The sequence below is a fragment of the Sciurus carolinensis genome, chromosome 2 (assembly GCF_902686445.1).
Source record: "Sciurus carolinensis chromosome 2, mSciCar1.2, whole genome shotgun sequence".
NCBI classification, from domain to species: domain Eukaryota; kingdom Metazoa; phylum Chordata; class Mammalia; order Rodentia; family Sciuridae; genus Sciurus; species Sciurus carolinensis.
The window spans coordinates 151,008,862-151,035,308 of NC_062214.1; the positions used below are offsets into that span (position 1 = coordinate 151,008,862).

Genomic DNA, 26,447 nt, shown 5'->3' on the forward strand with positions numbered 1-26,447 from the left:
AGGAGTTGGGAATATAGCCCAGTATCATTCAATCCCCAGTAGTGCAAACGGGTATGCGCACTCACACACACACAAAAAAGATAAAAATGACACTGGATTTCATTGCCTTCTGCATAAAATCTTAATTTCTTTAGGATAAAAGTCATTTATAATTTAAACCTGACCTGCTTTCTTGAATCCCTTGGATCCCTTTCCTCTTCATTGCCCACTCCATGACACATACCTTATTATCACTGAACACCATTCACCCTTAATTCCTAGTCATTTTAGACTTTGAAGAAACCAATGGGGTGGCACAGGGAATTTGCTGATGAAATCTTATTTTAAACAGACATTCAAACTGAAAGGTATGAAGAGCTATCACTGTTTTGCTCTCTCTTATCAAAGATCCTTTTAGAATAGTCTATATCTCCCGTCTCATCTCACTCCCATTCACTTAGCAAGCCCATTAGTCCATAAAACTGCTCTCACTGATGACTTCCTAGTATCAGATCTAATGTATATTTTTGTATTCTTACAGCTAACCACCTCTTAAAACATTCCCTTCCCTTGGTTTCTGAAAAGCTATTGGCACTTAATTCTCTACCATCCACTCAAGGGTTCCATTCTTAGAATTCTTTTTGCAACTACTAAAGTCTGAATAAGTGTCTCCTAAGGGTTCATGTGTTAAGGCTTGGTTCCAGGCCCATGTGTTAAAGGTTTGGAACCACTGGGAAGTGGCAGAAACCTTAAGAAGTGGGGCCTTATGGAAAGTAGTTAGGTCACTGGGGACATGGCCCTGAAGGGGATATTGGGACCACAGCTCCCTGCTCTTTTTGTTTCCCAGACACCATGAGGTGAGTGGGTTATTTCACCATGCACTCCTTGCTATGATATGCTTTCCTACTACAAGCCCAATGCAACAAGGCCAACTGATCATGAACTGGAATCTTGAAAACTCTGAGTCTAAATAAACCTTCCCTCTTTTTAAATTGGTTACTTCAGGTAGTTTGTTACAGTCATGGAACACTGACATACAGTAACACCAAAAGTCCTAACTTCAAATAGTACAGGAATCAGGCAGGTAACATCTATATAAGAAATAGTAGACACTGTGATAAACTGGAAGGTGCATGCACCTAAAGAAAAAGTCTACTGTTCGATGCCAGTTATTTTCTATTAGGCTTTTTGACTTTCTTTTTTCAAGAGAAGTAGAGAATCAAGATTTCTACATGAAAACTTTTGATTTATAAATATAAACAGATGGCAAATAATTTTTTTTTAATCTGGAGGCTTTATTCACTACCATGCCACCAGTCTAAAAACATCTGCTATCCTTGCTCCATAAGTAAGTTCATCCCCTTAGATGATTTCCAATTACTATCTAGATCATAATGATTCCTAAATGTTTATATCTAGCCTCAGTATCTCTCTGGACCCTAGACGAACGAATGTTGCCAAAGGCCTAATATCTCTTGTCTAACAAACCTACGCATATATACTCCATCTCAGAATCACTAATAATATCACCTATTTGTACTTGGTCTTCATAACTACAAAACTTGCCATTACCTTAAACTTATTACTTCTCCAATTTCTCTCCTATATCCAATCTATCCCCAAACCCTGTTGACTCTAACTCAGAATAACTCTAAAATATGATGAGTTTAGAATATATTCTTATTTCCCCCGCCTTTCCAACTGTTATATTTATTTGTCTAACACCCATTTTTTTCATCATTTAGCTCAAATATAATTTTTATATAGTTTTTCCAAACTCTTCCCAACCAGACTTTCCTACCAGCTTCAGTTCTTCATTAGTAGTCATCTCTTTCTTATAGAAGCAACTAACATAATACATTTTTATTCATGTTTGTTTTACTCCATTTGCCAGTGACCTTGTAAGGATTAAAAACCACATTCTCACATTAAAATTCACATCATCTGACACAATAATAAAAGTATAAAAGATAACTTGCTTAAAGAGCATATGTGGTCAAGTGCAGAGGAACACACTTATAATCCCAGCCATTCAGAAAGCCGAGGCAGGAGGAACGCCAGTTCAAGTCCAGTCTGGACAATTTTAGCGAGACACTGTCTCAAAAATAAAAAAAAAAGAAAGGGCTGGGGATATGATTTGGTGGGAAAAAAACCCTAGGTTCAAACTCAGTACCATAAAAATAATAAGTAAAGTAAATAAAGAGCATATGTATATTGCATATATTTACAAACTATTATACTTGTAAAGAAGGCTAAAGGTCAAATGAGTGAAGGATCATAAAAACTATTAGGACAATAAAAGTATTTTGGAGTCATGTTTGTAACAAGAACAAAGAAGTAGAGTCAGTTCTTAAAACAAATGGAGTAATCATACCAAGAAAGAAATATAGTCAAGCACACTGGCACACAACTATAATCCTGGTGACTCTGGATACTGAGGCAGAAGGATTGCAAGTTTCAGTCCAGCCTCAGTAAAACATCAACAACATAGTGATATTTATTTTCAAAATTAAAAAAAAAAAAAGAAAAGAAAAGGGTTTACGTTGTAGCTCAGTGGTAAAGTGCCCCTGGGTTCAATACCTAGTACCAAAAAACAAGAGAACTCAATCCCTATTACATCTAGGCCTGGAAAATTAAAATTTCTTCAGAGCAGCTCTGTGCCCTCTTACTTTCTCTCACCTTTCTTAAATAGTATTTTCCTTCTTAATTGTATGTGCACTACTTTTCCAGATTAAATACTATTTTCCTTAGTAGTGACAAATATAATAGAAGTTGAGTTATACAATTCTTTCCTGTGTTCATCTAACTATTCTCAGCAATCTTTGACATGCCAGAATACGCCAGAATAGTCAAGTATTTTTATTTTTAATGTTTAAAAAAAGTCTGATTCTCAAATTCTCTGGCAAATCATACAGATTCCTAGAAATCAACATCTCAATTTATTAAACAGATATTTTGTGAGTTCCTGAAATAGTAATCACTAGAAGTCAGTTTAGATTCACAAAGATCACACTGTGTCAAACAATCTCATTACATAACTTATATAACTAGAATCATAAATACTGTCATCTGAATTTTAGCTAAGCATCTGATAGTCTCTTATGACAAACAGGAGGGAAGTCTGAAACAATGATTATCAAACTAGAGCACAGAGGCCAAATCCAGCTCACTGCCTATTTTTGTAAATAAAGTTTTAAGCCCATGCTTAATTGTTTATGGCTGCTTTCATGCTATGAAGGGCAAAGATAAGTAGTTGCAAGAGAAACTATATGGCCTGCAAAGCCTCAAATATTTATCCTCTGGTTTTATACATAAAGTTTGTTGACCCAGATTTGGACAAGAGATGAAATAGTACTGAAAAGCTACAAAAATGAAAAGTTGTGACATTTAACCTAGAAGAATGCCTAACTGCATTTAAAATCTTATTTCCTATACTGTATTTTTCGACCATTTTGCTAAATAATCTCAACTAAAACAATGTTTCTTGGATTTGTACACATTATAAAAAGCTGGATAAGATATTTAAAATGTTACATGTAAGAATTATATTTAAAAAAACTGATATTTGAGAACATAGCTTCAATAACAGTATGAAATTTTCTAGGAATAAATTTGAATTCAATCTCACATTTAAAAAAATAAGCAGCATGAGGTAACATCATAATAGTAATTACTAAGATAAAGTCTAAAGAGTTTTAAGTATTTGTAAACTCAGTAAGTAACCAAGATGACATGGGGATCAAAAAACTTAATGCAGAAATTATAAAATAGCATACAGAATAAAGAAGGTCAGAATCTGATTATACTCAGCATAGTCTGACCAAATCTGGACTTCTGTCTTAAATATCAGCAATCAATCTGAAAGCAATATAGCAAAGGGATCTAAAAATCATGCCACGTGAAGTTTTTAAATTTTGTTTCATTTTTAACTCTCAAAAGATGATGATTTAGGACATGGAAAAATGTTTCAAATAACTGAAAAACTTAAAAACAGTATAGTCTGATTTACAGTACTTCAAAGACAGCATTAAAGTTAACAGAGAAGTCAATTTTAGCTTTATATGAGGAACTCCACTTAATTCAGATTTTACAAAACAGTTTTGTGAGGAACAAGTTCACCAGTGCCGTGAAAACACATAATCACTTGACAATCTGTTCTTAGGATTCAGCATCTTCTAATTCTGTAACTGTTTGAAATTAATTGCTTCTGCTTTTAAAGAGTTATAGAAAAGGTGAACTCCAAGTATGGCATGAAGTCTCTCCTTTCCATAATTTTTCAACAGTCTGCTCAAGGCCACTGGGGGATGAGGAAGGACAAGGTGAATAAGGTAGGAATTCCTGTATGATGGGAAGGGAAGAAAAGTGTGGTGGTTCATCTCAGGGTGTTGGATCCTTAGTGGAAAAAGAAGGGTATCTGAGGGTGAGGTACATCCTGATGTTAGAGACTAAGACCTATGAAGATAAAGAGACTATCCATACAATAGGCAGCTTTGGTAAACAGTGTTAGAGCTTAGTGGCAAAGAAAGGCATTTACATGGGAAGAGTGACTACCATGGTGTGTTAAGTAAGAGCCCAGGAAGGGGAGAAGGATATTCATATGGTGGGAGAGTGAGGCATGGAGGGAGGCAGCAGTATAAGGTTGTCAGAGTTTGAGATGGATAAGGATAGTATATTTGAAAGGGATGGTTCTAAGTTAAAATAGGGTTAAGGAAGGAACCTATGCCAGTGGGGAAAGAGAAGAGGTTGGTTACATACAGGAGGACTGATCAAATAAAAAAAAAATATCAAGACAAATTGGAGCCCACTGTCCAAAAGGGAGCTAGAAATATGAAAAAGGGAAGATTTGTAGCATTGTATTTGGATTAGAGAAATAAGTATAGAGTGTGTGTGTGTGTGTGTGTGTGTGTGTGTGTGTGTGTAGATGGTATGGGGTGTACATTTCATGTATATATACACACATAGCATGGCATTTAGAACCAAGATCTGGGTGCTGGATGAGTTCATTCCTGTTGGGTATCACTGCTGGGTATCTACACATACACATATTCCCTCACTCTTAAGGGCCCTTAAGAGTGAGGGAATATGTGTATGTGTGGATATATGTGTGTGTACATTATGTATAATTAACATATAAATAGGTGTATGCATTTGTGTATACTCACTAACATAAACCAGAGCAGTGACACTCCAACAGTAATGACCTCACCTATCACCCAGATTTTGGATTCTAAATGCTATGCTTCATTAAAAGGAACTAGGGTTTTTAGAGGAACAACTAATTCCAGAGTTTGAAAAGCCAGTAAAGAGTACATTGAACCTCAAACATTTAGTGTCAAAAGAAAGTACTCCAGAAAGATAAATACCACATACTCTCATTTATATGTGGAATCTAAAATAAATTCATAGAAGCAGAAAGTAGAATGGAGCTACCAGAGGATATGGGGTGGGAGAAATGGGAAGATAATGGTTAAAGGGTACAAAATCTCAATCAGATAGAAGGACTAGATTTTTCTGTTTTTTTGAGATCTGTTGCACAGCATGGTAAATACAGTAAATAACAATGTGTTATACATTTCGAAATCACTAAAAGAATTTCAAATGTTCTCACCACAAAAATACTGTATTTAAGTTGAAGTGTATGTTAATAAGCCTATTCCACATTGTATTTATAAACCATAACATCACTTTACACACCACTTTACACAACTAAAATTTGCATATATATAAAACTAAAATTTGCCAATTTATTCTTTTAGAATAAACAGAAAAATATAGTGTTCAAAGAATGAATCCAACTTAGAGCTCCCCCTGATTATATCTGGTAAAATTTGAAAATCTAAATAAACAATGAAGTAATGGATTATGGCCCATTGAATAAGAATCAAGAAGTCTATATTAAAATAAACATGAGTAAGTTTAAAGCATGATAAGAAATAAGATACACAGTCCCAAAATATTCTACAATCATTTATTAACTACAAAATGAAAAAGAGTTAACTCACAAATGAAAGGCCTGGCAGACAATCCCTCAACCAAGTAATCAGAGTAAACATAACCACTAATAAATCATTGAAAACCATGTACCCATGTGCCATATGAGAAAAACGCAATGAAAAGAACATCCACAACTTTTATGATACTCCTGCTAAAGACTATAACTTGATTATAATCAAGAGATAGTATCAGAAAAATCTAAAGTTGGGCATAGTGATATACTCCTGTAATCCCAGCTACTTGGGAGGCTGAGACAGAAAAGGAAGAACACAGGCTTAAGGCCATCCTGAGCCAAGATCATCTCAAAATAAATTTTTTTTAAAAAGGCTGGGAATATAGCATACTTGTCACATGTGAGGCCCTTAATCCAAAGTACAGCAAAACAAAAAACATAAAACCTAAACTGAGGAATATTCTACATGATGGCTGACTTGTAACCCATAAAAGTTAAAGGAAGAATAAGGAATTGTTCCTGAGGAAAAAAGATAAATAACTAAATAAACAATGCATGATTCTCACTAGATCATTTTGCTATAAAGCACATTATTGTGATGACTTGCAAAACCTGAATTGCATAAATGTATTAATCTCCTGGATTTTGACTGCCATACTGTTGTACTGCAGGAGAATGTTCTTCTTGTAGTACACACACTCTATGATGGAAACTTATTATCAAATGGCTCAGTGGCAAGGGGTTTATTTACTGTATTTCCAACTTTTCTATAATCCTGAGACACTCTGAAAGTAACCAAAAATATGTTGTCATAATTTTAGAAGTAATAGGAATGACAGAAAAGATAAGAAATTTTCAAAATAAAATATAAGTGAAAAATCATTTTTTAAAATTATGGTATGCTATAATGTATCTCAAGTGTATACATGTCAGAATCAGGGATGTTTTCAAAAAATAGTGAAGCTTGGCAATCCAACCCAGGCCACTTAAATTTCTGAGGGTAAGGTGTGGGCATCAGTATTCTTTAAAAGCTTTCTAGTAATTGCAATGTGCAGTCAAGGTTGAGAACCACTGGCATGTGGCAGGCTCTAGAGGCACCAGTTTAGGCACCTTTTCTAGACCTTCTAGGTCTAGGTCTTTCTAGGTCTTCCAGACCTCCCCCTGATTACTTTCTTGACTCCACCTTGGATTTATTAGTGTAATAGTTTAAATTATATTGTGCCACCTTGGATTTATTAGTGTAATAGCTTAAAACACATTGTGCTGCAATTATTTGTTTACAACAGTTTTATTTCACACTAAAATAAATTACTTCTAAAACATGGGTTGCTAAATTAATGTTTTATCTTTCCTACTTGGGACAGTGACAGTGCTCAGGAACATAACAGGCACTTCAAAAATGTTGATTTTAAAAAGAAAAATAAGAAAAAGTGAAAATGGAAGAAAAGGAAGAGAGAAGGAAATGAACTAAATTTCTTCCCTTAAGAAGCTTATAGCCAAGAAGGAAGACAGATATGTAAACAAAAAGTTATCAGAAGGGAGTAATTTGGCTTTGCAAACTCCTTTTTCTCTGCCTGTGTCCCACTGAACTATCCTGTGAAACCAAAGTATGTTCTTCAAAATTAGTTGTACTTAGAAGTACCAAAGTGAACTCTATATGTTCTCCTTCTAAAATATAAAACTCAAGCTACTTTTCTTAAAGAGGTTTGAAACTTTGTATGTTTTTTTCCTATAGGTAAAAGATTCTTGGTGGGAAAAAAGAGAAACTGCCCACCCACCCTGACATAGCTTAAAAACATGGAAATATGGTTACTCTGTAAAGCCAAGATTTTTCTGTCTTCAAATATCAGGAATTTTAAAATTTACTAAGATAATAATATATTTAAAAATTGAGGCACAAATGACACATGCTATTATTCAATTTAAATAACTTTTAACACTTACCTTATCTGCACACATTGACACTTTAATATCCTGTTGAGATATTTCGTAATGTCGGATATTAAAAACATAATTACCAGCCAATTTCAAAATATCTGCTGATATATACTCTAGTACAGCAACAATATACAGGGACACATGGTAGTCCACTTTATACCCCAAAACTTCCTGTGGAAAAAATAAATAATTTAATTCCAAAAAAAAGCACTGTCTAGTATCAGTTAAATACTTAAAATTCCTATTTTTTGCTTATAAAAAATCTGCTATAAGTCAAATGTCTCAACTTATGGGTGTCATAGGATATAAAATTACCTTTTAGTTCCAGTGTTATGGGCTTCAAAACAATTTTTTTAAAGATATCTAATCGAATAAATCTGATTTCTTATCAAACAAGAATAGTTGATTCTAATATAGAAATTCTGGGCTGTACTTCACTGAAACCTCTTAACACATTATCTAAAACCCATCTGACAAATATCTCCTTTCTTCAAGGATCTTGTTTTAAACCAGCATTCCCTAATTATAATAGTTTGTACTGTCCATGTCCTCTATTCTGCACCATCAATCTACCTGTCTATTTTGGTGCTAATACCATGCCGTTTTTGTTACTATTGCTTTGTAGTATAGTTGAAGTTTTGATATTGCAATACCCCCTGCTTCACACTTCCTGTTAAGGATTGCTTTAGCTATTTTGGGTTTCTTATTCTTCCAGATGAATTTCATGATTGCTTGCTCTATTTCTGTAAGGTACGTCACTGGGATTTTAACTGGAATTGCATTGAATCTGTATAGCATACTACAGTGATGCAGCCACATCAATGTTCATAGCTGCTCAATTCACAATAGCCAGACTGTGGAACCAACCTAGATGCCCTTCAATTGATGAATGGATAAAGAAACTGTGGTATATATATATACAATGGAATATTACTCAGACATAAAGAATAATAAAATTATGGCATTTGCTGGCAAATGGATGAAATTGGAGAATATCATGCTAAGTGAGATAAGCCAATCTCAAAAAACCAAAGGACAAATGATCTTGCTAATAAGCAGATGATGACACATAATGGGGGGGGGGGTGGGAAGGGGGCAAGAAAGAAGGAAAAAATAACAGAATGAATCAAACACCATTACCCTATGTAAATGTATGATTACACAAATGGTATGTCTCTACTTCATGTACAGAGAAACAAGATGTATCCCATTTGTTTACAATAAAAATAAATTAAAAAAAAATAGTTTGTACTGGAAGGGAGCATGTGTACCTGTGTTGTGTTGGGGGGTGTTCTTGAAATTTCTTCAAAATGGTCTTTGAATCCATGTACAACAAGCATATTCTAGAGAGTAAATAATATTCTCTAGCCTGCTTTTCCAAAGTATATGGAAATATCTGTATTACAGATTTATTTTAAAATATTTATGAATTCACAGTAGCTTCTGATATTATATATACTTTTTCAATCCACAAAAGCTTAAGAATCATGGCCAAATACACAAGAACCAGTCAGGGTAGCATTTATTGGAAAATACCACAAAAGCGTCACAATGCATTCTCACTATTATTAACATTTAATATTATGTGAAAGCAATCCTGATTAATTAATCAGAACACATTTATTTTTATTTTGCTCTTTTGGGGCAGACAGTGCTGAATATTGAATTCAGGGCCTCACACATGTTAAGCTCTATCACTGATGTATACTGGCAACTTCTGTTTTTATTTTGTACACATATGTGTATATATGTACAATGTACATGTAAGTGCACATATCCACTAACAGACCATGATACATTAATACTACATAAATACACCAATGCTGTATAAATCATTATTTGTTAAAGAATTCACAAAAGTTTACTCTTATTACCTTCAATGAAGGATGAATTTTGTCCACAGGTAGCAAAAGAGGATTTCTTCGTTTTCGTTTCTCTATGGCAGATTGTGCGTCAGCAATAGCCCATTTGTCAATTGGATGAGGAAAGGTCTTTTGAACTCGTTCCTGTTCAGATCATTGCAATACCATTGTAGAATTAAGAGAAGTGTTCACAAAGAGAAAATTCATAAAAATTCAACTTTAACATTATCTTTAATGCAAACAGAGAACAGTGATATATGTTCTATCTACTTCATTAAATAAATTTTTATGTTTATAAAAAGGCCAATAGGACTATCAAGATTTTTCCACATAATTTAAGATGAGCTGGAGGTTGAGGATGTAGCTCAGTGAGAGAGCACTTGTCTAGTTAGTATACAAAGTACTGCAAAAGTAAAAAAAGATGAACAGGAAAAATGTACAGAACATTAACATGAAATAGAATATCAGTGATTTTAAGTTAGGTTTTAAGAGTTAAGATTATTTACTTAGCAGAAGTTATTAATTCATTATTATAAATTATTATGCATTCTTCTTTTGCTAATCTTAGCACTTTAAGTAAAGAGAATTTATAAAAACATACCACAGAATCATTTGGGTGTGGAACCTCAGAATACTAATGGAAATACAGACTTTGGCAAAAATAACCCAAGCCTCTATGGTTCACCTAATCTTAAATTTAACCAGTGATTGACACAAATAATGAGAATTACTGACATGTGAATCAAAATTCAATTTAGCAAAGTTTCCTACTTTTAAAATTATATTCTCAAATTTTAGCAAATTTAGCTACTGAAAAGTATTTTTTCATTGTATTTATTTAAAGTTCAGCTCAGTGGTAGAGCACCCAGATTCAATCCCCAATACAAAAAAAAGCAGGGTGCAGAGGTGCACGGATCGTGAGTTCAAAGCCAGTCTCAGCAATGGCAAGGCACTAATCAACTCAGTGAGAACCTGTCTCTAAATAAAATACAAAATAGGGCTGGGGATGTGGTTCAGTGGTTGAGGGTTCCTGAGTTCAATTCCTGGTAATCCCCCTCAAAAAAGTATGCCTAATCCCAGATTAATAAAATATTCTCTGGCATTTTCTTCTAGAAACCTTATAATTTTATTAATTTCAGCTTTTATTTCTAAGGCTCTGATTGCTCTTGAATTAATTTTTGTCTCTGGTATGAGATAGATTTCAAGGTCCCCTGCACCATAAATTTGTCCAGTTGTTCTACTGTCTTTTTTTTTTAATGAAAAACTTTTCTTTCCTCAATGAACTCCCTTGATATTTTTGTCAAAAATGAACTGACCATGCTGGGCATGGTGGCACACACCTATAATACCAGCAACTCGGGAGGCTAAGGCAGAAGGACTGCAAGTTCAAGGCCAGCCTCAGTATCTTAGCAAGGTCCAAGCGACTTAGTGAGACCCTGTCTCAAAACAAATAATAAAAAGGGCTGGGGATGTGACTCAGTGGTTAAGCATGCCTGGGTTCAATCCCCAGTACCCAAAAACAACAACAACAACAAAACTGACCATATATATCTCATATAATTTCAGTGGCTTTAGTGTCCACAATAATTTAGAATAATATAGATCTATATATGAAACTTAATTTGTACAGTAATTCCATGGCTTTTTGAAATAACAAAATAATTTTTACCTCAACATCTTGAACAGTCCTTGGTTGGGCCATGCATAATTTATTAAGCAGCTGAAAAATCAATTCCTCGATATAATAAAGAGACTCTTCATTAGCTGAGAGATTGGGATGAACTTGTTCCTGAACCTTAAAATAAAAGTTCTCAGTTACAGTACTGGTAAAATAATACAAAATATAAAAAAACAAAGTGAATCTTAGATATAATTAATATTTTGCTAGGATGGTTAGTTACTCTAATACAAAAATAAATCAAAATGAAAAACTATTTATTGATCCATGTAACCTTTCCTTAACCCACAGAGCAGTGGTTCTTCATACTTTTTTGGATCTTTTGAAAATCTGTGGAAAGGTCATTGAGTGCTCTTCTCCCTAAAACCAAAAAGCACATGTATGTGTGTGTGTACTTCTATACAATTTCAAAGGAATCATGGACACCCTGAAGCCAACTAATATAAATCCACTAGGTCATGAATCCCAGCAATAGAGGTACCTCTGAAAAAACATATTACTATATAAATTATATAGATGCTTTATGAAGTAGGTGCTACTCAACTTTTATAATGGCATATGTTGCTTATTGTCAGAACCTAATTATGCTGAACCCTTTTTGTTTTTAAATTTACTACAGCTAAAACCTAGTAGTTTATCCTAAAAAATAGTCCAGTTTGACTGGATATGAGAAATACAGTAAGTAATAGTGCCTACAATAGGGTAGATGTCTTAAAAATACTTGTTAACAGAACTTACATATTGCTTTAAACTTTTCATGGCATGGTATTAAAAGGACATCAGTGCCACTGACAAAGAAACAAAATGTCCCAGAAATCTTTAATAGTCTCATAATTATTTTTAAAAATTGAATAGTAATTAAACCCATTCCACAAAGAAAACAGTATGAAGTTTACTATTTCATCTAATTCTCAAAATTTAGCACAAAATTCTCCCTCACATCTGGATCACGTACCCACTATGAAACCAATGAATACCAATGAATGAATGCCTTATGATTTAGGCTTTACCATTTCCTGAGTGATCTATTCTTGAACAAAATCAGCACAAAAAACATTAGCATAAAATACAGCATTATAGTCTCTTATATTCTGTAAGTCTTATGAGATCTATAATGAAGTCCCTTCTCTTGTTGCTAATGTTATTGGTATGTTCATTCTTTTTCTTGATTTAGTATCTCAAAAGTTTATCAATTTTATTGATTTTTTCAAGAATCGACTCTTGACTTCATTGATCCTCTCTATTTTATGTTTCATTTATTTTTACTCCATCTTTATTATTTCCTCTGCTTTTTCTGTTCTTTTGCTAACTTGCTGAGATGAATACTTAGCTCATTATTGTTCAACTTTTCTTCTTTAATATGATCATTTTCTCAAATCCAGAAAAAAAAATTTTTAGTTGTAGATGAACATATACCTTTATTTATACAGTTTTATGTGGTGCTAAGGATCGAACCCAGTGCCTCACACATGCTAGGCAAGCACGCTACCAATGAGCCACAACCCCAGCCCAAAATCCAAGGATTCTGATATATTTTTGTAAACATCCAGTTCAAAAGAACTTATAATTTCTATTATTTCTTTCTAATATATTTTAGACTGTACAAGTAAATTTATTAACTTTTAAACATATGGGATTTTTTTAGGTTATCTTTTTATTGATTTGTTGAATAATCATGTGGTCAAAACATACTTTCTATAATTTCAATATTTTGAAATTTTTGGAACTCAATATTATAGTTCATTATATGGGCCTACTTGATTTCATTGACAAACTGATCAAACATTTAAGGAGTAAATGCAACAATCTTAAGCAAATTCACACAGAAAAAAAGAAAAACACTAAGATTTCTAAACTCATTTTGAGATTACCCTTGATATGAACACTCAAAAAGAAAGATGATAATTACAGGCCATTTGCACTCAAGAACCTAGAAACAAAACCTAAATAAAAATCAGCCAACTAAATTCCATAATATATATTTAAAAATATTATATACAACATGACCACTTTGGTTTAACCCAGGAAGGTAAAGCTGATTTAATGTTGGAAAATCAGGTAATGTAATTCAATATATTAGCAGATTAAAAGAGAAAAATAATATCATCTCAACAGATGTAGAAAAAGTACCTGAAAAAATTTCAACATTCATCATAAAATCTCTCAGTGAACTTCCTTAATTTGGCAAAGGATATCTAACAAAAAAGGTAAAATAAAATCAAAGTTAATGCTAAAACAAGGAAAGTTTCCTTCTGAGAACAGGAAAAGGGCAAGGATATTTGCTATCATTATTTCTATTCCACAGTATACTACAGATTTTGCTTAATGCAGTAAAGTGACAAAAAGAAAAGTCTAAGAATTGGCAAGGAAGAAACTAATTTGCAGATAATTTGATTGTCCCTGTGGTAGCTGATTTGGGGTTTCCTAGATATTTTTGGTTATACATTATTTCTGAGTATCTGGCAGGGATTCTAGATAAGATAAACATTTAAATTGGTAGAATGAGTGAAGCAAATTGCCCTCTCCAATGTGGGTGGCCTCAACTAGTCTACTAAAGACCTGAACATAATTAAAGCTGAGTAATAAAGAATTATTTCTCTATTTGACTGTATTTGAAGTGAGACATCAGTCTTGTGTTTGGATTAGGACTCAGAGTGGACTCATATCAGCTCTCCTGGTAGATGGCCCTTCAGACTCAGACTATACTACACTGGGTCTCCAACTTGCCAAACACCGATCTTGGACTTCTCAGCCTCCATAATTGCATGAGTCAATTCCCTTAAAGTAAATCTCTTTTTAACTGTCTCTGTGTGTGTGTATTTGTATACTATTAGTTTAGTTTCTTTAGAGACTCCAGACGAATACACCCATACAAGAGAAACCTATTGTACAGATAAATTATTTGAATTCATAAAAAGTAAACTTTCATTTCTATGTACCAGCAACAAAAATAGAAAATAAAATTTTCAAGTAAGAGTTTTTGTAATAGAATAAAAAATATCATGTACTTTGGACTAAATCTTACAATGGAAAAAGACCCCTCAGGAGAAAATTATACCATTAAGAGAAACTGAAGTTCTAAAGACATGAAAGAGAATACCTTTGTGATTATCAGACTTTATACTGTAAATATATTAATTCTCCACATGGAGTTAACAAAATTACAATTAAAATCAAGCAGGTTGTTTTTCTGAAATTGACAAGATAATTTCAGAAATAATACAGAAAATGCAAAAGGCTAAGAAAATAGATCACATATGCTTAACGAAGGACAAGTATTTGCTCTTCTAGTGTTATAATTTACTACAAACCTGCAATAATCAATGGTATTGGCATAAGGATAGACAAGCAGATCAATGGAACAGATGAGAGTATTCAGAAGCAAGATCATATATATTATACACACACACACACACACACACACACTCTGATCTACAACACAAGTGACACACACTAGAGTAGGGCAGAGCGTAGACTGTGGAGAAGTAGGGCACGCAGATGAATGGTGCTGAACACCATTCATCTAAATGGAAAAAAATCCTAATTTTTTGGAAAAAAATCTAATCCTAGACACCTAAATGGAAAAAAATCTAACTAGATTCTTACTTCATACTTTACACAAAAATCAGTACTTGCTGGATTTCAAACCTATTAAATAAACATATTTAATAAAGTTCTGATAATGTAAACATATATCTTCATGACCTTAGGATAGAAAAGCTCTTCTTAAATAGAACACATAAGTTACTAATTGTAAATGGAAGGGCTAACACTTGAGGTACATTTAACTCAATTCATCAAAAGCTGCCTTAAAGTAAGTAAAAAGGTAAGTTATGGAGGTGGAGATGTATATGACACATATAAAAAAATAATTCATATCCAGAATATATAAAGAACTTCTAAAACTTCAATAAGAAAAAATGAACAAAACCCCAATAGAAAAAAAAATGGGGGTGCGGATAAGGGACATAGCTCAGTAGTAGAGTGTTTGCCTAGCATGAGCAAGGTCCTGGGTTTGATCTCCTGTCGGCAAAGTAAAAATAAAAATAAAACGAAGGCAAAAAATACTTAACAAGCACTTCACAAAAGAAGAAATTTAAATAGCTGAACATACGAAAGTACTCTAGCTCTTTAGTAAACAAGGAAATGCAACTCATTGAAAACTATTACCCACTCACCAGTCAGTAAAATTTAAAAGTCTGTTAGTATCAAATGTTGGTGATTATGTGGAGCAATAAGAACTCTCATACACTGCTACTGGAGTGTTAATGGTTCAACTGCTTTCAAAAACTTTGTCATTATACACAGACATGAGCCACGTGACATTCTGGTCAGCAACAGATCACACATATGACAGTGATCCCATAAGATTATAAAGGAACTAGCCAGGTGCAGTGGTGCACGCCCACGATTCCAGCTATGAGAGGTTGCAGTAGGAGGACTGAAAGTTTGAGGTCAGCCTAGGCAACTTAGCAAGACCCTGTCTTAAAATTTAAAAAAGTAATAATAATAATAATGGGCTGGGCATGTAGCTTGGTGGTATAAAGCCCCTAGGTTTAACTCCCAGTACCACAACCAAAAAAAAAAAAAGAAGAAGAAAAAGAAAAAGCTTATAATGGAACTGAAAAAGTCTTAATACCTAGTGAGGTTAAAGCTGTCCTGATGTGAACATAACACACTACTCATATGTTTGTGGTGTTGCTGGTGTAAACAAACCTACCATTCTACTAGTCATATCAAAGTATAACACATACAATTCTGAAAAGTGCATAATATTTGATAATGATAATCAACAACTATATTACTGGTTTGTATATTTACTATCCTATACTTTTTATTTTTATTTTGGAGTATGTTCTTGCTACTTATTTAAAAAGTTCACAGCCAAGTGTGGTGACACACACCTACGGTCCCAGCAACTCAGGAGCTGAGGCAGGAGGAATGCTGAGGCAAGAAGATTGCTTGAACTCAGGACATTGGTGCCAGCCTAAGCAGGACCCCATCTCTTAAAAAGCAAAAATGATAAGTTTACTATAAAAGAGTATGTATTAAGAGTTACAGTAAGTGATTAACCAATATCACCTAGGTTTGTATAAGTATACGCCACAATGTTCAAACAAGGACATAATCACCTAACAATGCATCTCTCAGAACATGTCCCATCATGACTGTGTATATATTCTTTAGAGTCATGCATCCAATATAGTACACAGTAGTCACGTGAGGCTAATGAATACCTATGATGTAGCTCCACTGAATTGAAATGGGCTCTAAAGCATATACAACACATACCAGAGCTCAAATATGTAGTGTAAAAAATACCAAATATCTTAATTTTTATATATATTACATGCTGAAATGATTATATGTTTATTAGGCTAAATAAAACATATTATTAAAATTGACTTCATCTGTCCCTTCTGACTTTTTAAATGTAGCTTGAAGAGAATTTTAAATTATATGTGGTTCACATTATATTCCTATTACATATCACTACTCTAGAGAAAAGAGCTCACACGTTTACCTGAAGACATACACCAAGAGGTTTAAAAGTTATAAGTGCGTAAGTTTATACATTATTAGTTATACTTCCCAAACTGGGAAAAAATTCAAATATCCATCTACAGTGTAATAGATACATTGTAGCATATTCATACAATGGAATATGTACAGCAAAAAAAAGATTTAACAGTAGTCATGAAACTCACATAAAACACAGATGTATCTTCAAAATAATGTTAACAGAATGAAGCCAGATATAAAGAACACATATGATGGATTCCAATCACAAAGTTCAGGATCAGACAAAATTGAACTATGGTATTTAGGGACATCTGATTAGATGAAAAAATTAAAAAGAAAAGCAGTGGCTACCATAAAAGTGGGTTAGCTTTTAGAGAGATATATAATGAGAAAAATGCTAACAGTGTGCTGTCTTCTAACACATAATGTGCTAGGCGATAAATACTGGTGTTCCTTAAATTGTATATTTATCCTTTATGCATTTTCTGATTGAGTTACAATTCAACATAAATATGATTTAAAAAGAGAATCATCAGGTGAAGAGAAAATCGAGGGATGAAATTATCAATAAAATAAGTCTAAATGACCATCCTGGTATCCAGTTCAATGAAAAAAATTAAAATGTCAGAATTCTGTACAGACATAGCAGCATACACCTGTAATACCAGCTACTCAGAAGAGTGAGGCAGAAGAATCACAAGTTCGAGGTCAGCCTCAGCGACTCAGTGAGACACTGTCTCAAAATTGAAAAATAAAAATAAACAAATGGCAAGGGATATAGATCAAGGGAACAGTGCTCCTGAATTCAATACACATACACATACACACACACACACACACACACACAGAGTGAGAGCTTCAGAGAATATCCTACAAGGTGAGGGAAGAAGAGTGGATTACATACAAGCAGCAGATATGAGCTAGTTCTGGACTTTAATAGTAACACTAGAAGATAAACAACAATGATTTCCAAAGCATAATTCAAGATTCCAACAACTTATCAATCATATGTCACAGTAATGTAAAGATATTCATAGATATAACAAGGTAAAAATCTTATCTCCCATATATTCTTTCTCATTAAGCCTCTGCAGGTTGTACTACACTAAAATGAGTATAAAAATCAAGAGAAAAATCTGGGATGTAAGAAATGAAGGAATCAATATGGAAGAAAGGCCAAAGGAATGCAAATGAAGGGAAATTATAGGATGAAAACTATTCAATAACCAGAAATGTCACCAGTCCAGATTCAGGTCAGAAGGCTCTGGGAAAAACTGTCTCAAGAAAACAAAATTGATAGAGTGCCTGATGGAAAGAAAAATCCTGAGAGAATACTTAGAAAATTGGTAGAAAGACTGAGTTTGAGAATCGATACACAAAAAAACTGAATAAGAAAACAAGATAATTATTAACACCAGTAAAAGCAAAACGTTAGCAAAGAAAAGTGGTTTAATACAAAGAGCAGCAATAGTCATAATAATGAAATCTTTTAATATTAACCCAACCAAAACAAACATATAATCATGAGCAGGGGAGGCAGAAAGTAAGTCTGTGGTAAGGTGTGTGGTTGGAGTGGGTAATGTATATGTGTATTGAAGAAAACACAAGAATATTCTTTCCTTCCATGAAAAGAATTCAACGGATGCAGCCCAAAACAGAAAAATCAAGAAAAACAATATGCAAATTTTATCTTCCTTGAAAATATAAAAGTAAATACAAAACAAGGCACTTTGAAAAGCTAAAAGTGGATGTCTCAAGAAAGCAAACATAGTTATCTTTTTACTTGCATAAATAGCTTTGATAAAATACAAAGATGATTAAGAAAAATAATATGAAGTGAGGAATATGAAAAAGGAAGGTCAAAGAAAAGTGAAGATTACTCTTTGAAGAGGTCTGGATAAGAAGAGTCTAAATAAGGCAGTTATAAATTATATGTTGAACTAACATTCAAAAAGTCAGCTTTATAATATGTTTCTTAGGTTTTGAATTTGGGAAAATAACCATTTCCTCTTACACCCTGTACTTTTTTAATAAGACAAGAAGAAACCTAATTATATCTAAGTTATACACTTAAAGGTTAATGGAATAAAAGAGACTTTTTTTCATATAAAAAGCACTGGACTTCATAAGGTTGTTTCATATAACATCCTTCCCTAAAAAAAGTCAGGGCCCAACTCCATGAAAATGACTATATATAAGAATTAAAATAATGTCTAACAGGGAAGATTTTTTTTTCTGTGATTATGGTTTCAGTAGATAATTTGCAAAGCAACTTCAACAATAAGGATTAAAATTTCTTATGCCAAACTTCTTTAATTAATATCAAATAAGAAAGCACCCACAAAAACAAATATGCAATGTTAAAATTCCACCCATAGATACCCTCACAGGATATCAAGTTAACAATGAAAGGTAGCCATACTTTGCATTTCCACAGTATTTATTCTCTCTACACCCTAAGAGATAGTAAACATAAAATTACCACATCAGAACAAATTCATGTGTCAAATTTTTCTGAAAGACTAGCCAGAAAATGAGCAATTAAAATAATTTTTAGTCTTTAGCAGTAGATTAACAGGTCAGACCTGTATTTCAGTTACACCATATTTTCAAATTGCCAGACGTATTTCCTTACTCGTATGCTGTAAATAGTACAGTCATAAAACTATAAATACATGAATAGAATCACAGAAGCATTTTAACTTTAAATTATCTTTATTCTGATAAACAGTATATTTGACAAGTTATAGAAATATTATTTCCTAATTTATATTTTTCAGTTTTCCACATTTACCATTGAATAAAAAGTCTTGCTAGTACATTTGTTCAATGAACTAACATTTGAGTTTCAAGTACAATGTAGAAATAAATTCCTTTAGTACACTGTCAGATTTATCTTTGAATGAAATTCTTCATTCTATTGCTAAGATTTTTGCAAGGCTATAAATGTTTCAAACATTAATTAAGAATACCAGAAGTTTTCTTCATTATGAAAAAGTTAAGATTCAATTTAAGAATAAATTTCATTCCAAAGATATACACTAAAACTAGAAAATATTGCTGAAAGACATTAAAGACCTCAATAAATAAAGAGATAGACTTTATTTTTGGTTTGGAAAACTTGACACTGTGTCAATTCCTCTGAAGGGATCTATAAATTCAATACAATTTCAATAAAAACTCCAGCAGGCTCTTTTGTAGAAACTGATGTGTTGATTTAAAAATTCTAATGAAAATACAAAAAATTCTAGAATAATGAAAACAAAAGAACAAAGCTGGAGTGTTACCTGAGGTCAAGAATTTTTATAAAATGGGGCTAGGGTTGTAGTTCAGTGGTAGAGTGCATGCCTACGATGTGTGGAGCACTAAGTTCAATCCTCAGCATCACATTTAAATAAATAAATAAACAAACAAATAAATAGAAGAAAGGTGTCCATCTACAACTAAAAAATGTTTTTAAAAAAAATTTGTATAAAGCAACAGTTATCAAAACTGTGTGGTACTTACCTACAGACACGCACAAAGATAGGAAGGAGAGAACAGACTATCCAGAATTAAACCCAGACATATGAAAAATGTGAAAACCTTTAGCAAAGGATAAAGAACTGCCTTTTCAATATTTGATGGAACAACTAAATATAAAAAATAAAAACTACCAAATACAGAATTATCATACCATATGTAAAATCAATTTAAATGAATCACAGATCTAAATGTAAAACCTTGAACTATAAAACTTAAAGAAGAAAAAAGTAGGAGAAAATGTTTATAACTCTGGGTTAGGCAAAGACTTCATGGATATGACACAGTCCCTAAAAAAAAAGGTAAACTGTAATTCATAAAAATCTGAACATCTGCTCTCCAAAAGATAGCATTAAGAGAATGAGAGCTCAGCATGATGATGCACACTGGTAATTCCAACCGTTCAGGAGGATCACAAGCTCCAGGACAGCCTGAGCAAGTTAGTGAGAATGTCTTTAAAAAAAAAAAAAAAAAAAAAAAAAAAAAAAAATATATATATATATATATATATATATATATATATGTGTGTGTGTGTGTGTGTGTGTGTGTGAGAGAGAGAGAGAGAGAGAGAGAAGGTCTAGGGATGTAGCTTAGTAGTAGAGCATCTTGGGGTTCAACTCCAAGTACTGCAAAAAAAAAAAAAAAAAAAAAAAAGGCTACAGACTGAAAAAAATCTTTGTAGTACATATAACTGATAAAGGGGTTGTATCAAAGAATTCTCAAAACTCAAGAAAACAAGCAAAATGGTCACAAAATCTAAACAAACTTCACAAAAGAATATACATGGATAGCAAATAAGAACATGGAAGATGTTCAGCATCACTACTCATTAGGGAAATGCGAATTAAAACCACAAGATACCACTGCTCAACTGTTAGAATGGCTAAAATTAAATTACCAAGTACTGGCAGAATTAAATGCTAAATATTGATGACATTAATATAAGACTGTAAATCAAACTTAAATAGTTTGATAGTCTCTTAAAAAGTTAAACATACTATCAATCCAATTACTCTTTGTAATTACCCAAGAGAAAAGGAAATACATGTCCAGACAAAGACTTGTACACAAATGTTCATAGCAGCTTTATTTGTAATAGCCAAGATCTGAAAACCCAAAAGTATGTCAGTAGGTGAAGGGAAAAACAAACTGTAGTATATCTATACAATGGAATACTACCAAACAATAATAAGAAATAAACTACTGATATATGCAAAAACATGGAAGAATTTTAAAATAATTAGGATAGCTGGGTGTGATGGCACATGCCTATAATCACAGCAATTCAAGAGGCTGAGGTAGAAGGATCAAAAATTTGAGGTTAGCCTCAGAAACTTAGTGAGACCCTGTCTCAAAATAAAAAAAAATAATAAAAACATTTAAAAATGAAGATGTATCTCAGTGGTAAAGCATCCCTGGCTTCAATCTCTAGTTTAACAATAATAATAATAATAATAATAATAATACTGAGTGAAAGAAGCCAGATTTTTAGAAGAGTATATTCTGTATGATGCCACTAGGATAAAACTCTAGGAAATGTTGTTTATGGTGATAAAAAACAGATCAGTGATTGCTTGGTGATGGGCAGTGGGAAGGGATAAGAGAATAATCATAAAAAATTCTGGGGGTTAAAGGACGTGTTCACTATCTTTATTGTGGTTTCGCTGATATATACCTATATCAAAACTTATCAACTCATATGCTTTAAATATATGCATCTTATTAGATGTCAATTACACTCCCAACAAACCAGTTAAAGAATGTAATATTTTTAGGTAACATTTTTCTGATTAGAGTGTATAATCAAGAATTGAAACCAAAGTGCACTACATGTTCATTAAGGTCAGGAACCTTTCTTGGTTTTGATTCCCTCCTATCCTCCCATCCTCCACTTTCATTCCTAATCTACTGGTAACCTACTGGTAATCTATTGTCATTAAAGTAAGCACTCAGTAAATACTTGGGTTTTTTTCTGTTTTGAGTTTTGTTTTGTTTTTTTGGGTACTGGGGATTGAACTCAGAAGCACTGGACCACTGAGTCAAATCCCCAGTCCTATTTTGTATTTTATTTAGAGAAAGGGTCTCACCGAGTTGCTCAGCGCTTCTCCTTTGTTGAGGTTGGCTTTGACCTTGCCATTCTCCTATGTCAGCCTCCCAAGCCATGGGATTACAGGCTTGTGCCACCTCGCCCAGCAATATTTGTTAAACAGATTTCATGACCTCACTGAAATCATCTGGAGACAGAAAAGAATTAAGAACTCTACCTGTTTTTATTTCACTGGATATACCTGGAAACTGTTATCCCATGTAATACTATAAAGGAAAGGGTTTCCACTCTATTTCCTCTGTTCTGTTAACATTCACTTCTTTCATAGAGTCAGTACTCTTAATTAGGTACTTTTAATTTTAATAAAACAAAATAGGTACTTTTTTCCTTTTTATTGGTACTATGGATTTAACCCACTGGTACTTTACCACAGAGCTCCATCCCCAGTCCTTTTTAATTTTTATTTTGAGACAGGGTCTCACTGAGTTGCTTAGGGCCTCACTAAATTACTGAGGCTGGCCTCCAATTTGCAGTCCTCCTTTCATAGCCTTCCTATTGCTGGGATTACAGTCATGCAACACTGCACTTAGCTTTCTTGGCAGGTTTTTAAAATGTTGGTATATTTAAAATGTAGAGACGTCTCCATGTATGTATAATATGTCAAAATATACTCTACTGTCATGTATATCTAAAAAGAACAAATAAAACAATAAAATAAATAAAATATAGAAAAGTACAGGCCAAGAATCTCATTCTCTTTAGCTCCATTTTATGAAGGGCTTATAATAAAATAGTTGAAACTAAAATTTTGTCATCAAAAATTTCTTGAATGGAATGAAACGGTATATGAGCTTTAAGCACCTTCCCATAAAGGCAGATCATTAGCCTATAAAACCAATAAATTACAAGGCAGATCAATGGTTTCAGTGGCACAGCATGTCAAAGCCAGTGTTCTCTGCAGGACATGGACTATTAAGACATTTATATTCCATCACTGTTAGCAGGAACAATGTTAGTAAAAATGACTGTAAAACTTAAAATCAGGGCTGGGGTTGTGGCTCAGTGGTAGAGTGCTTGCCTAGTACATATGAGGCACTGGGTTTGAGCATCAACACCACATGAAAATAAATAATAAAATAAAGGTATTGTGCCCATCTACAACTAAAAATATTTTTTAAAAACTTAAAATCAAAACTATACACACGTTAAGAAAAAAAAGTATGAGCACTTTTTCCCTTTTAAACCTCTGTCTTATTTATTAATTTTCCAATTTTACAAGACTCCCTAGCAATTAAATAGCAGTATATGCCAAAGAGTTAAGGAATATTTATTTATGAGAGAAAAATAAAAGTAAAAAAAATACAAGTGGCTACTTTTTCCTCTATGGAATAGAAAAGGCCATGATTATTAAATTTGTTTTATTCAAAGTTCAAGAATTTCTGGTTCACTATGGAAATCAATACAGTGGTTCCTCAAAGGACTAGGAATGCTGGGCTGGGGCTGTAGCTCAGTGGCAGAGCACTTGCCTAGCATGTGTGAGCACTGGGTTCGATACTTAGCACCACACAAAAATAAACAAATAAAGGTATTCTGTCCATCAACAACTACAAAAAATTAAAAAAAAAAAAAAAAAGAACTAGGAATGTAACCACCATATATGACTCAGCTATACTACTCTTCAGTATTCCCCAAGAATTAAAGTCATCACAGCAAAATAAACAAACCCATGTTTACATCAACATAGTTCACAACAGCCAAATTATGGAACCAGTCTAGGGGATAAAGGAAATGTGGTATATATGCACAATGTACTTTTATTTATCCATAAAGAATGAAATTATGTCATTTGTAGGAAAATGGAACTTGAAAGCATTTATGTTCAGTGAAAAAACCCACGCTCAGAGAGTTAGGAGTCATGTTTTCTCTCATGTGTGGAAGCTAGAGAGGGAAAAGTGTAAGAAAAAAGGGGGACAGGAATCACATGAAAACAGAAGGGAGACCAGCAGAACAGAGAAAGTGGGGCAGGGGGAGGGAGGAGGGGAGAATAAAGGGAGGTATTGCTCTGGAACCAAACTGATAAAATTTTATTGTTCTATTGTGTGCATGAACAAAAATGCAATAAAGAGTTCTGCTACTATGTATAATTTTAGTGTATCAATAGATAAATTTATAAAAAAGAATTAGTGTGCCAAACACTTATGTCCATTAGTATACTACCTAAACTACTATATATGCCCTTTCATAAAGATCTGTCCCCATGGAGAATCTGCCTGACAAGGTAATTGCATACAAGGAGTAAAGCAAATTCTTTCCATCTCTCCTTTCACAATTACCCTCTTTCACTTAACTGAAGAAAGGTGGATTTCTCAGCCTGAAACTATCATTGCTACTCTAGGATGCAATCGATAAATAAACTCATTAATTCTAGGACAGTAAACAAAGAGATAGTTATAACTATTTTCTTTTAAAAGATTAGACTTCTGACCCTTCAATCCTCTAGTCTACTGTTAAAAAACACATTGTCCTAAGTGGACAGGCCTACAAAAACAAAGAGTGCATCTTTAAGAAATACCATCATGTTAAACAAAATAAGATACACAGAAAGTATCACATGTTCTCTCTCATATATGAATACTGAAAAATGAATGTGAAAGTAGAATAGTGATTACTAAGGACTAGGAAAAGGGCAGGGGAGTGGGGAAAGGGCCGAAGAAGGGTGAATGGATTTGATTAATGCATGCTCTATGAATGGATGGAATTCCATTAAATGTACAATTAATGTGCTAATAAAAAATAAAACTTTTAAAAAGAAATACCCTAAGGCAATATTATTTCATTCATGAGAAAAAAAATCCAAAGCCAATTTTCATACTTTATCTGTCCTTCTACCTTACAGTTTGCATCCAGAAATAAGATGGCTGGCATATAATATGTATCAACACATAAATTTAAATTTAAAAATTAAGTCAAATTTTGACAAAAGATAAATACTAGGTTGGCTGGTTTGACCTTAAATTAAATTTAATTAATTAATTAAGTTAATTAATTAAAATTGACCTTATTTATAAGGCTATGTGATAGGTATTGTCCATTAAATAAATAACGGTAAGCAGAATTCTAAGATGGCCCCCAAAGTTCCCAATCCCTAGTCTAGTATACATGCCCTTGTAAGAGTCCTTTACCTTTACAGGTTGATGGGATCTGTGAATACAACAGGGTATCATTCCTGTGATTGGTTTGCCAAATATTACAAAAGTCACTACTCAATTGACTTCGTGTTAATCAAATGATTATCCTGGGTCTGCCTGATCTAATTTTTTAAAAGTCTAAAAGAATGAAAGAAGTAGCAACAGCACTGGAAGTGTAAAGCACTCGCCTAGCAAGAACAAGGTCCTATGATCTATCCCCAATACTGCAAAACAAAAAAAGGAAAAGAAAAAGAAAAAAAATGACAGATACATTCTTGTTGAACTTACAGCAAAGTTGACAGGTTATGGTGAGGGTTGTGTGGCAAGGAATAGTAGGTGGTCTTTAGAAGCTCTGGGCCTAAGTCTTGCAATTGCAAGAAAATGAATTTCACCAATAATCACATGAGCTTAGAAGAAGAGCTGAAGTGTCAGATGCCCAGCCCTAGCCAAACCCTGATTTTAGCCTTGTGACTTCCTAAGCAAAGACTCCAACTAAGCTATGCCTATACTTCTATAGAAACTGTAAGACAATAAATGGGTATTGTGTTGAGCCACTATATTTGTAATATTTGTCATTCAGCAACAGAAAACTACCACGATGACCTAGACCTGCAGTTTCAAGGATTCACTGAAAATATATTTTAAAAATGTAATAAGATCAAATGCATTTTTTATCAATAAATACTGTCTTAACTAAGTTAATATTTTGTTGTACCAATTTTTTGGATATATCATATTAAACAACGCATCCTTAAGTAAAAAA

The 26,447-nt window shown here is 33.1% G+C and overlaps 1 protein-coding gene across 1 annotated transcript in view; it reads right to left on the bottom strand.

Annotated features, from left to right (window-relative positions):
* Sos2 (SOS Ras/Rho guanine nucleotide exchange factor 2) overlaps positions 1-26,447 on the bottom strand; it is a 103,369-nt gene that overhangs the window by 67,867 nt on the left and 9,055 nt on the right. Inside the window, exons 2-4 of the mRNA XM_047540218.1 lie at positions 11,396-11,521; positions 9,739-9,870; positions 7,871-8,035 (exon numbers count right to left, since the gene is read on the bottom strand). Coding sequence (XP_047396174.1) covers positions 7,871-8,035; positions 9,739-9,870; positions 11,396-11,521 — 423 coding nt within the window. The remainder of the gene's footprint in view (positions 1-7,870; positions 8,036-9,738; positions 9,871-11,395; positions 11,522-26,447) is intronic.